An 11,288-nucleotide genomic window follows, 5' to 3' on the forward strand; every position below is an offset into this window, starting at 1 on the left:
TCCTCCCTCTGCTGCAGGTTTCATAGTAGGTTTCCCCCCTTTCACCCATCTTCTATGTTAATTGCGAGGCACTAATTGACTCGGCCATAGCCAGAGGCAAATCTGACTTAGAGCCAGGAGATCTTCCAGCAGCTTCTCACAGGAGCCACCCCTGTACCCCCCTGCCTCGGGCTACCAAAACCCCGCCACACAAACCCAACTCAGCAGCCCAGCATTGGCCTGGATCCTGTGTGCCCAGTGCGAAAGCAGCAGCGGAAGGAGAGGCTAATTACAGATCTGTGCATGCTAATTGCACCTATGTGAACACCTGATGCAACACAGCCCTGGCTGCCAACGGGGCGGGGGCCGGCATCTCCTTCAGTCTGGGGTGGGAGTGGGGGATGGCAGGGCTCAGACCCCCATGGCACTGCTTGGATCTTGGTGATGGATACTGGGCCTTGGGAGGGGAAGGGCAGAGGAGCTACTGCAGCCCAAGTTGGGGGGGGAGTGGGGAGATGGGAAGCACTGGCACTACATGCCTGCTGCAGACCCAGCCAGGGAGCAGCAGGGAGGTGTTTTCCAATAATCTGATGCTCTGCAGGGTGAGGTTTGGGAATTAACCTCGATGTCAACAGGGATCTGTGACAAGCCTTGCAGCGGTGATAGGCATGGACCAGAACCAGCTCCTGGTGTCCCTACCAGCCAAGATTACCTTTGCCCAGGGTTGGGGTCCCTGTGGCCAGGAGAGGTGCCCAGAACATGGATGCTTTTGTGGGCGACAGATCTGATCGCATCAAGCTGTAGGCGTTGCAAAGGATTTTAACAGCCCAGGAGGGCACTTACCAGTAGTGACGCCAGGGTCCCCAGCGTTGACTCACCACCACTCTCCGCCCTTGGTGGGGTAGCCTACCTCCCACCTGAGCCAGTCCACCCTTGAGCCTCTGTACAGGGTAAGATACAGACAGCATCTTCTCCTGGGCCAGCCCCAAACACCCACGCGCTGCTCTGCGGATACACCTGATTCACCTGCCACGCTCCTCGGCATCCTGTGCACCACTCGCCCTGCTCCCGGGCACGCAGGCTGAGCTCCCCAGCATCCTCCCACTGAGGCAGCACGATGGAAGTGGTCCAGCTCCATGGGCTGCTGATCCTCCTCCCTTTGGCAGTCCTGCTGCTTTACTGGTACAATGCCACCTTCCGCTACTTCTGCAAACTGGCCTTCTTCAACTGCTGGATCGTGGCCATGGCCACCCTCCTGTCCCCCTTTGCGGCTCTTCGGGGACGCTCTGTGGAGAACATGAAGTGAGTATGGCCTGGGGGTGTGCTGCTGATGTGGAGATGGCTGGGGCTTGGCTGAGATGGAGGAGCTTGGGTGGTCTTGTGGACACACGCTCTCTCCTGGTCTGGGCACACCCACAGCTGTTATGGACAGTGCTTGAGTCCTGGGGCCAAAGCAAGGGCTGTGGTCATGTCCATGTGGCAATGAAGGGTGAATCTGCATCTTTTGGTGTGAAGAGGTGCTGGCCATACCCAGGGAGGGTTATTCCACGATGGAGGTGGCCAGCTGGGTCTGGACTAGTGGTCACTGGAGGATGAAGCAGTATAAAAGGGATCATTCTTGGCCATTGCAAAGTTGGGGTCATCAGTTAGGTGGGTGATAGAGGGAGTTTGGCAAAGGTTGGAGGTACAATCATTAACAGGATGCAAATGCACACTCATTGTCGTCTCCCTGGCAGTGCAGCCAGGTCTTGCTCAGTGGGAGCCCCGGGGACCGTGCTTTGGCAGAGGGATTGGTGATGTCTCAGTGCCATCAGCTGTCAGGCATGGCACAGTCATGTCCTGGCAAGTCATACGCTGGTGCTGTCAGCTGTGCTCAAGGGTGGTGGCAGCCTAGATAACATCGCTGTGCAACAGCAGAGGAAGGCCTGATTTCTTTCAAAGGTGTTGCAAGCTTGTTACTGGATTCCTGGGCATGATACCATAACAGAAAGGATATAATTATGTCAGAGTGAAAAATATTCAGTCTTGTGGTATGGCTGAGCTCGAGTCGTCACTATTTGTGCTGATGGATTTCAGGCCTGTGGCAGGAGTGTGGCCAGAGGTTTGATGTTATCAGGCTGTTGTGTAGCCCCTTTTCCTCATCCTTTCTGTGCAGAAATGCTGTGCCCACATGCACGCGTTGAGGTACTTTGAGCTCTTGTGCAAATGCCTCTGGCTCAGTAGAAATAACCCAGCGTGATGCGGCGGTGACTCATGCTGCCTTATCTTGTCCTGCTGACACCTCGCAGCCATCCTTCCGCGGAGCAGCACGCCCAGCTCCATCTCCTCTTCAGCCTTCAAATCCCAAAGCCTCAGGCTTGGCACGCATGCCTGTCATTAGTCCTGGCTTTGAGGCATTGCCACAGGTGCTTCTCTGCAAACACAAGGATCTCTGATCCTGTCTCTCCCAAGGGATGGGTGGTCTTCTGATAAAACAGACCGTCTAAGCATCGTCTCCTTCTCCCTCTGTGCCTGCCTCTGCTCTCTCCTCCCAGACTTTTCCTCCCTACCTGGTGCTGAGCTCTTGCTGACAGCCCCATCCCTTGCCCTGTCCCCTGTTGGCTCCTGGGACCAATTGCTGCCAGATATGTGGACCCTGGCCCTTCATGCTGGGGGTTGGAGAGTGCCTCATTTCAATGCTGAAAATTTACTGGCTTTTCATCTCCACTGTGGGTGGTGCAATCCCCGTTGCTCCATCCTCCCTCCATTCCTCATGTTAACCTCATTCTGAGTGCCACCCTTCCTCAGCACTGCCACCCTCGTTACCCTTCCTGACCACCTCTGGATGGTGATGCTACTCTGCCTTGTTCCCCTTCCATCTGCACAGAGGAAACCTCTGTCTCTTCCCATTGCTCCAGGTCCAGTGAGGATATTCTTTGTGATTTCGTCTAATGAGTGAAGCCGAGTTGGTTTTCCCTTCCCTGCTCTCTTCCCTCTCCACCTGCAGCACAAAGCTTGGTGCCTGCAGCCCTGCTTGGCAGGGACAGACCCTGGAGACATCTGAAACCCTGTAGACCTGTCTGTCTCAGGACTGTTCCTCTGCATGTCCATCTTCAGTGCTCACTCATCCACAGCTCTGCATCTCTCGGCTGGCATCCAGCTCCTCTGGCTTTGGGTATCTGCAGCACAGGATGCAAGCCTGGTGTCTGGGTTTCCAGCTGCACACACAGATCGAGCTGGGCCTCCAGGTTAGGTTCACCTGGCCAGAGGCAGTTGTCCTCATCGGGATGTGATGATTTATGCCTTGGCCTCAGGCAGACATCCCATCCCTTCTCTTCTTGCTTTCTCACCACCCCTGGACATCAAAAAAGCTGGGTTTTTTGTTTTTGCTGGCTGCTCTTCTTCATCAGCAGCTCCAATGCAGACCTTCTACTACTGAGGCAGCAACTGTTCTCACCCTGGGGATGGTTACAAGGTCAGCTCTGGGCTAGCCAGGCTACAAATATGCTTAGAAAAGCAAAGCATCACTGAGACTGAACAGAGATCGAACTTGGGACACACTATTTGCTCATGTAGACCAGATCTAGGCTGGCCTGTCTTGCTCCCTGAATGATTGTGAAGGGCTGGAAAAAATTAAGCACCCCCACTCTGTGTTGATTTGCTCCCACTTGTATTCCTCTGCCCTAGGCTCCTGCGTGCTGCGATCCTGCCCCTCAAACACTTCTATGGCATCAAGATGCAGGTGTGGGGCTCTGAGCACCTGAACATCAAAGAGCCCTATGTGATAGTTTGCAACCACCAAGCTTCCCTTGACCTCATGGGTACGTGAAAAAAAAACTTTGGGGTGCTGCAGGGGTGGGCTGGGCTCACCCAGCACCAGGATTTGTGCAGGGCAGTGTGGGCAGGCACAGGCCAGAAGAGCTGGTGGGACAGGAGCTCAGGGCTATGGGGGTGATGCAGAGAGGGTTGGGACAATGGAAGATGATGCCAGGACACCACAGCTTAGAGGGCTGGTTGGTTCTGGGTACTGTAGGGCAGGGATGGATCCTTTCCTCTCCCATCCTTCCTGCAGGCATGGTGGAGGTCATTCCTGACCGCTGCGTGCCCATCGCCAAGAAGGAGCTCATGTACTTGGGCACCGTGGGGTGGGCCTGCTGGCTCAGTGGCATCATCTTCATCGACCGCCATAAAAGAGAAGATGCAATCGATGTCATCTCCCGGACAGCCAGGATCATGCGTCGTGAAAATGTGAGGGGAGGCTGGCAGCAGCGGGAAGTCGGGGAACAAATGCTGGTGGGGCAAGGCAGGTGTGGGAGGACTGACATAGCAGGTCCCAGGGTGGTCTGGTCAGGGTCTCTGCTCACGTCTCTCCCTGTCCCATGCAGCTCCGAGTATTGATATTCCCTGAAGGCACCAGGAACCAGAACAAATCCATGCTGCCCTTCAAGCGTGGGGCTTTCCACTTAGCCGTGCAGGCTCAGGTAGGGCCATCCTCTCCCTCCCCTTGCCCTTGAAGGAGTGGGGCAGCGGGATGGAGGACATCAGGGTCTTTTGGGGTCTGCACCCTGCTGTAGAGGACCCAGGGAGGGGACAGGGACCTGCTGAAGCCTGGGGCATAGCAGAGTCCCACCTCAGGAGGGAGTTTGAGTGGAGGACACCAGTGTCCCTCTATCTTCTACAGGTTCCCATTTTTCCCATGGTGATCTCTCCATACTGGGACTTCTTCAGCTCCAAGGATAAGAAATTCACCTCTGGTAAGTGATGGACAATATGGCCCATTGCCAGAAGGCAGGCTGGCAGTGGGGATGAAGCATGTGGGGCTTGGAGGTCTCTTTGAAGGACATAGAGGTGTGAGGAGACAGCTGGAGGATGCTGGCAGGAAGATCTGGTTCCTGGTGGGTTCATCTAACAGCATCCCTGGCCTTTTCCTTCTCTCTCCAGGGATGTGCTCCATCCGAATCCTCCCCAAGGTAGAAACTCAGGGCCTGAGCCCAAAGGATGTCCCTGAGCTGACAGAGACTGTCCGCCAAGCCATGGCTGATGCCCTCGCCGAGATGTCTGCAAATCACTGTGGTGACCAGTGTGCCAGGCAGCCTCCGCTCCTGCGCTGTGCTAGGACTGGTGCTGGCAAGGGTGCAGACAGCCTGGAACATGAGGAGAACACAACTGGGGCCAGAAATTAAGCAAAAAGACCAAACTCCCTTGGAGATGTAAAGGATGTTGTCCCCTTGTCCCCTGTGGACATGTGCACCAGACCAGCCTCTGCCCCAGCAGCTTGCAAGAGCAGGATGGTGCCCCGGTGCGAGGGGAAGCTGAGCAGTCAGTGCAGGACAGGGACTGGGGAGCACCCCAAAAACAGTGCAAGGTGCCCCCAGAAACCCCTCGCTATGACTGCGTCCCCTCCTCAGGGGCGTTGCCTGTCTCCCCCAAGACTGGCGCTGTGTCTGGCCCCGACTAACAAGCCTGGATGGCTCCCGCCTGCGCTCTGGGTAGGGGATAGAGATGTTCCAGGCAGGGCTGGGGGTTTGCAGCACCATTTTCCACCCTGACAGTGTGACTCGCAGTGAGGTTCACCCACGGGTTTGCTAGGTGGCTTCTTCCAGAGGCTCCTGCAAGCTGGCAATGCTGCTCAGATGCAGACAACTCTGGGGAGGGGTCCAGAGTGCAGCATGTGGCTGGGGGACCCAGGCAGGAGGTCCAGGGGATATTGCCATGTGGGAAAAGCATCCTCGGTGTTGAATTATGAGATGAGGGTGCAAGATTAAAGAGTCCATACCTGGTGGTGTGTGTGTGTATGGTGTCCTGCCTGCACCTTGGGCGCTGAGAGGAAGGTCCATCTCCATATGGCTGTGTGAGGTGCCTGGATTCCTACAGACACCATGGCTTCTCCATGGGGTGCAGTGCTGGATGGTCTGAGTAGCACATGGCAAGGGTGAGTTACACTGGGGTGGACTAGGTCTGCCCCCAAGGCAAACACCTTTCTGCCCTGGGGATGAGCAATAAGTGTGTGGGAGGAGCATCAATAAAGCCCAGAAGACTTGGAGGGCAGAGGTGCCTGGATTATGCCCACCTGGAGCAGGAGGAACCTCCCTATGGCCTCTGGACCATGGCACAAACAGATCCATCCACCAGCTACCATCTCCCCTGGCCTGTTACCTGCAGCCAGGCAGGGCTTTGGGCATCTGCTGGCTCCTTCCCTGCCAAACAGCTCCCATCTCAGGCACCCCAGGGTGACAGCAGAGCAGGGAGAAGTGTGGTGCATGACTCTCCCATGCTGGGAATGGGGTGGACAGGCTTCACCTCCCACCTTCAGATGAGATGTGCAAACTGTCCCAAACAAGGGCACAGTGCTCTGGTTTGGCCTCATTCCAAAACGGGCTCATTCTGGACGAAATTCTGCAAACCCATGGAAATTGCCCAGCCAGACGGATACCACTGGGCAAAAATACTAGCAACACAAAAGAAGCTTCTCATGAGTAACAACTCACCAGACTGCAGCTGGCATGTGGATGTGGTCAAGGGCAGAATGCACGTGAAGGATCTCACTTCACAGAAAGGCCCTTTATTCCATTCCCCCCTGCCAGGGCTCCCTAAGGCAGCTTTGTCAGCTCTGAGCTGGTTCCATGGTCCCTCCACGTGCCCACCACCATGGGCACGTGGATTTGGCTGTCCAGAGCCTTGAACCTGGCAAAGCTTAGGTCGGGTGGTTAAATATTGTCCCAGCTGGATGGCTGCGTTCCAGCCAGAGCCCTCACTGGCTTCTGCTTGCTGGGAGCAGGGAGGCGAAAGCTTGAGGGGAGGAAGAAGACCCAGCACGGGGGCTCTGGGACGACCTTGCTTTCTTCGGTCTTCCAAGCATGGGGTCTGCAGCCACTCTGTCCTGCCTGCTGCTGTACACCCTGTGTCTCACAGCTGGAGCATCTGCAAAGCCGTAAGCCCTCTCTGTCTGCCTGTGCCTGGTGGGATGGTGGTTGGTCTCAAGTTGTGTGACAATCCTCGCTGTGACTGCGGCTGCTGGTTGGGATGGAAATGCTCGAGGTGGTGGGTTGTCCCCATGGAGGACTTAGCACCTGGGGTTGGTGTCTCTGGGCTGTTCTTGGGTAGGTGCAACCTTACACACAAGGCAAAGGGTGCGCAGAGCCTTTCCTCCCCCTGCAGACCAACCCCTCAGCTGTTTCCAGAAGTGTTTAGGCAAAGGGGGCTCCACTCCACTCTGCACACTGGCCAATGTCTCGGCAGATGGAGGGAAGGCTGGGTGGCATAGCCCTTCAGAACGCATCCAGGGCTGGAAAAAACCCAAGTGCCCCCTGCCTTGAGAATCTGGAGTAGAAGGGAACACTGGGGGTTTGTGGGGGGTCCCTGTTCTCCTCTACCATCGAGGTGTCTCCCCCCAGGCACTATGTGGTACTCTTCCCCTCCGTGCTGTACTACCCATACACAGGCAAAGTGCACGTCCACCTCATCGACCTGAATGAGCCTGTGCGGGTGACCCTGCACCTGGAAAGCAGCCACGGTGTGCCCAACATCACCCTGGACCAGCAGAGCAGTGGTATCCTCCAGCTCAACTGGCCCCACTTCTCCAATGTAAGTCACACCCTCACAGCAGGGGCATCCATCAGAAAGGGGATGCCTTAGGGGATGCCTAAACATCCATCAGGAAGAAGGGACCCACTGCCAGAGCCGTGCTTTGGGATCTGGGAGGGGACATGGGGCCCATCCTGGATGGGCAACAAGTGGAGGCACCCTGTGGGCTGTATCTGTGTCATCTTCCCGTACACACCAGTTCCCTGGTGCCTTCATGGGGCAATGGGGTGGTGACAATGAGGGACAAGTATGATAACTCCCTGGCATCCAACATAAAGGCTTTGCAACCCTTTCTGCTGTTTCCCTGTGGCAGGTTTCTGTCCCTTCTGAAGGCAAGTACGAGGTGGCACATCTTCACGTCTCCATCCAGGGAAGTTTCCTGCAGATCTCTCAGAAGAAAAAAGTACGGGTGAAAGCCCTGCAGCTGGGGACCTTGGTGCAAACAGACAAGAATGTCTACAACCCTGGACAAACTGGTGAGGGGCAGGAGCTTGCAGGCTCTTGGAATGGGATATCCAGGTTTGGGTCCCAGGCCCTAGAGCTCATGCCTGCTCCTGCCTTTGCTCTCTCCAGTGAAGTTTCGAATTGTCCGTTTGGATCAAAACTTCATTCCCAGCAACAGAAAGGTGAGACAGGATCAGGGCACAGGCTGGGGGGGGGTGTGTGGAGGCAATAGGATCCCTACGTGCCCAAGACAATTGGTATAGGTAGTAGGGGCCCAGCCTTCAGTGTCACCAATAGCATGGAGGAGATGGGTGAAGGGAGGGAATCCCCCAAACAGCGAAGGGTTGTGAGATGTGAGGGGCATACACAGCTCTTCCCAAGACTCCCAGCCTGAGTGCCCAGGGTACAGCCCCTTGGTTTTGTCACGGGCATGGGAGACAAATTAGTCCCTTTACAACCTCCCTTTGCTTGTCTTCTCTCGTGTGCGGCTTTCATGCACCTGTATAACACCCACTGGTCTACACCTGGACTGGTCACACCCACTGGTCTACACCTGACTCCTGGAGCCAGGCAGTGCAGGCAGGCCCAGTCACACAGCTAATGCTGTTTGCACAATGCAGCCTCGCTGCTTCCTACTGCTCGGAAAAAGCAGCGGGAGTCGGGCAATAACAGCAGCTCTGAGACCCCCAGACCAGCAACCAGCTCTGTAGGGGCAAAGCCAGATCCCACAGGCTCAAACCCCAGCTCAGCTCTCCGTGCCTTGGTCATGCTGTTAGCTCTCTCTTTCTTTGCAGCTTCCTTTGGTGTCCGTGCAGGTGAGTTGCCATCCTTGTGCCAGTCTGCCAGCTCCATCAGGAAGAGCAAAGGGCCCTAGCACATGTGTGGTGCTGGGACAAGGACTGGGGAAAGGGACAGGGACATCTCTGCTGTGAGTGTTGAGAGAAATTACAAGGAAGGGGATGAGGGGGTTGGGCTCCTAATCCACCCAGGGGAGGTCAGCTTGCTGTTTGTCTACAAGACAGGGACCCTCTGGGGCGATGCTGCTAAGAGGTTAAACAGATGAAAACAACAGTGGCTAATGCCACAGAGATTTTGAACTAAACTGGAGAATCCCCTAAGCTCCCAGTCCAGACTGGAGCTCAGCTAATACAGCCCTTGAAGGAAATTTTCATTCTGGAGAGGTGATGTCCTCAAGGCTGCTCTGAGCATGATGGCAGGGCAAAACCTCTGCTTCTTGTGAGGATACGCAAAGCGACTTGAGTCCTTGAGGCTGGACCCACAATCACTCACCCCCCTTCAGACCCATGAGCAAGGGCTGATGCCATGTGTCCCTGTGGCAGGATCCCCGTGAGAACCGCGTGGCGCAGTGGCAGGATGTGAGCCCTCGTCAGGGCATCGTGGACCTGTCCTTCCCACTGGCTGCAGAGCCGGCCCTGGGCATGTACACCATCGAGGTGGAGGGGAGGAGGCACTCCTTCAGTGTGAAGAGCTACGGTGCGTGGGGACAAAGGCTGGGCTCCACGCAGGGTGTTTGGGAGCCATTGCATGGGATGGCAAGAAACTCCCCAAGGAAGAAATGGGCACAACCCCACTGGTCTCCCCACAGGGCTGCCCCACTTTGAAGTGCTTATCCGGCTGCCACATGTCATAATGGGGAACGATGAGAAGATCCCAGTGGATGTCTGTGGGAGGTGAGTTGGAGAGCAGCCCTGGCAGCAAGGCTGGCTGCTCCCAGGGTGATGCTCCCCTGGCAGCCTGCCCATCCGCTCCCCTTCCTGCTCCCTCCCGACAGGTACCCATCTGGGAAAACTTTCCAGGGAAGGGCTGAGGCCAAGCTGTGCCACCTCCAAAAACCTATGATCTTCTCAGAGGCATCTGTGGTGATCTGTGCTAAGTTTAGGGGCCAGGTGAGGACAGCAGGAGGGGGAGAAGACACATGAGTGGTGGTCCTGGAAATGTTTCCCCATCTTGGGATGCCTGGACTGATGGCCAGGGTCACTGATGGCTGGGTGCATCCTTCCAGCATAGGTGATCCAGTTCTTGTGTGAAAGTGCTGCAAACCCAAAGTCATCCCAAAGATGACAAAGGGACTCTTGGGGTGGGCAGGAACGGGGCAGCAGCTTCATGGCAGAGAGCAGTACCAGCCCCGGGAGGGCATGTTTGCAGGATCCAAGGGTTGCAGGACAGGATGGAAGGAGGCAGCAGTAGTGGGGAGAGCAGAGCTCAAGGATGACACCAGATGACACTCAAGGACGTGGCCATGGGCCTGTTGCTAACATGGGCGACTCTCTCCTTCAGACAGGAAGGAATGGCTGCTTCTCTACTGAGGTGCCGCTGTCTTCCTTCAACCTGACCAGTTTCCACTACAGGAGTCAGCTTTATGCCTATGCATCGCTGCTGGAAGAGAGGACGGGTGAGCACAGCTGTGCTAATAGCCATCCGGTGATGTCCTGGGGTGGTGGCACCTGGATGATGTGGCACAACTGCTCTGCCGGGGTGTTCCCAGGGTCTTCATCCTTCCCATCCACAAGCATCAGACTCCCTGTGCTGTCACTTGCTTTGGTGTCATTTTTCCTCTACTTCCGACTGCTGGAGAAAACCCTTAGGTCCTGAAGTCTGATCAGGAGTTTCTTCCCCTTCCAGCATCCCACCCCCAGATATCCCACCGTCATCCACCTCTCCTTCCCCAGTCTGTGTCATTCTCTAGTTAGTGTGCTTGATTACTGCCTGGAAAACTACCAGGTTGATTGTGTTTTCCTTACTGGGTCTTTCTGTTTTGAATTTAGTTATGAACAGTCGCATTCTGCTGGGGGGGGGTTTAGATACATCCTTAGGGTCACGTAAAAAGCCCAATTTCAGCACAGCACAGCTGTGAGCAGCAGATCCTTGGTCTCTCCTATTTGCTTGCAGACATTAAGAGGGACATTTTTGGGTAAAGATGGGTATTTCGGTAGCACACAGATCTTGGCTGAGTGTGGTCCTGCTCACACTACAGCTCCCATCACACCTGAGGACCATTTTTTGTGTTTGTTGCCCAACAAGTGTGGGTGCTGTGCACGTTTGTCCCCTTACCTCCAGACTGGGTCCATGCACCAGCATGGTCTGGTAGCACTAAACAGGGAGGGGATGGGAGAGCAGCACCTGACCCAGCTGCTGCAGGGGGAATCACCACGACAAATTGTAGAGTGCCTCTCATCTTCTCTCTGCAGGGATACGGCATTTTGCCATCAAACGCGGTAATATTGTGCATGAAATAGCCACAATCACCTTTGAAAACACCAATAATTTCTACAAGCCTGGCA

At 55.6% G+C, this 11,288-nt stretch overlaps 1 protein-coding gene across 1 annotated transcript in view; it reads left to right on the forward strand.

Moving 5' to 3' along the window:
- Window positions 1-1,096: 1,096 nt before the first annotated feature.
- Window positions 1,097-11,288, forward strand: part of LOC104513654 (alpha-2-macroglobulin-like protein 1) — a gene marked incomplete at its 3' end in the record, with an annotated part of 10,523 nt that continues 331 nt past the window's right edge. Inside the window, exons 1-15 of the mRNA XM_010157087.1 lie at window positions 1,097-1,281; window positions 3,646-3,779; window positions 4,031-4,206; window positions 4,344-4,439; window positions 4,640-4,712; window positions 4,900-5,079; window positions 5,390-5,447; window positions 7,353-7,542; window positions 7,856-8,018; window positions 8,116-8,168; window positions 8,781-8,801; window positions 9,327-9,480; window positions 9,593-9,677; window positions 9,779-9,893; window positions 10,285-10,399. Coding sequence (XP_010155389.1) covers window positions 1,097-1,281; window positions 3,646-3,779; window positions 4,031-4,206; window positions 4,344-4,439; window positions 4,640-4,712; window positions 4,900-5,079; window positions 5,390-5,447; window positions 7,353-7,542; window positions 7,856-8,018; window positions 8,116-8,168; window positions 8,781-8,801; window positions 9,327-9,480; window positions 9,593-9,677; window positions 9,779-9,893; window positions 10,285-10,399 — 1,798 coding nt within the window. The remainder of the gene's footprint in view (window positions 1,282-3,645; window positions 3,780-4,030; window positions 4,207-4,343; window positions 4,440-4,639; window positions 4,713-4,899; window positions 5,080-5,389; window positions 5,448-7,352; window positions 7,543-7,855; window positions 8,019-8,115; window positions 8,169-8,780; window positions 8,802-9,326; window positions 9,481-9,592; window positions 9,678-9,778; window positions 9,894-10,284; window positions 10,400-11,288) is intronic.

Source organism: Eurypyga helias, unplaced genomic scaffold (assembly GCF_000690775.1).
Source record: "Eurypyga helias isolate BGI_N326 unplaced genomic scaffold, ASM69077v1 scaffold17028, whole genome shotgun sequence".
Classification (NCBI taxonomy): domain Eukaryota; kingdom Metazoa; phylum Chordata; class Aves; order Eurypygiformes; family Eurypygidae; genus Eurypyga; species Eurypyga helias.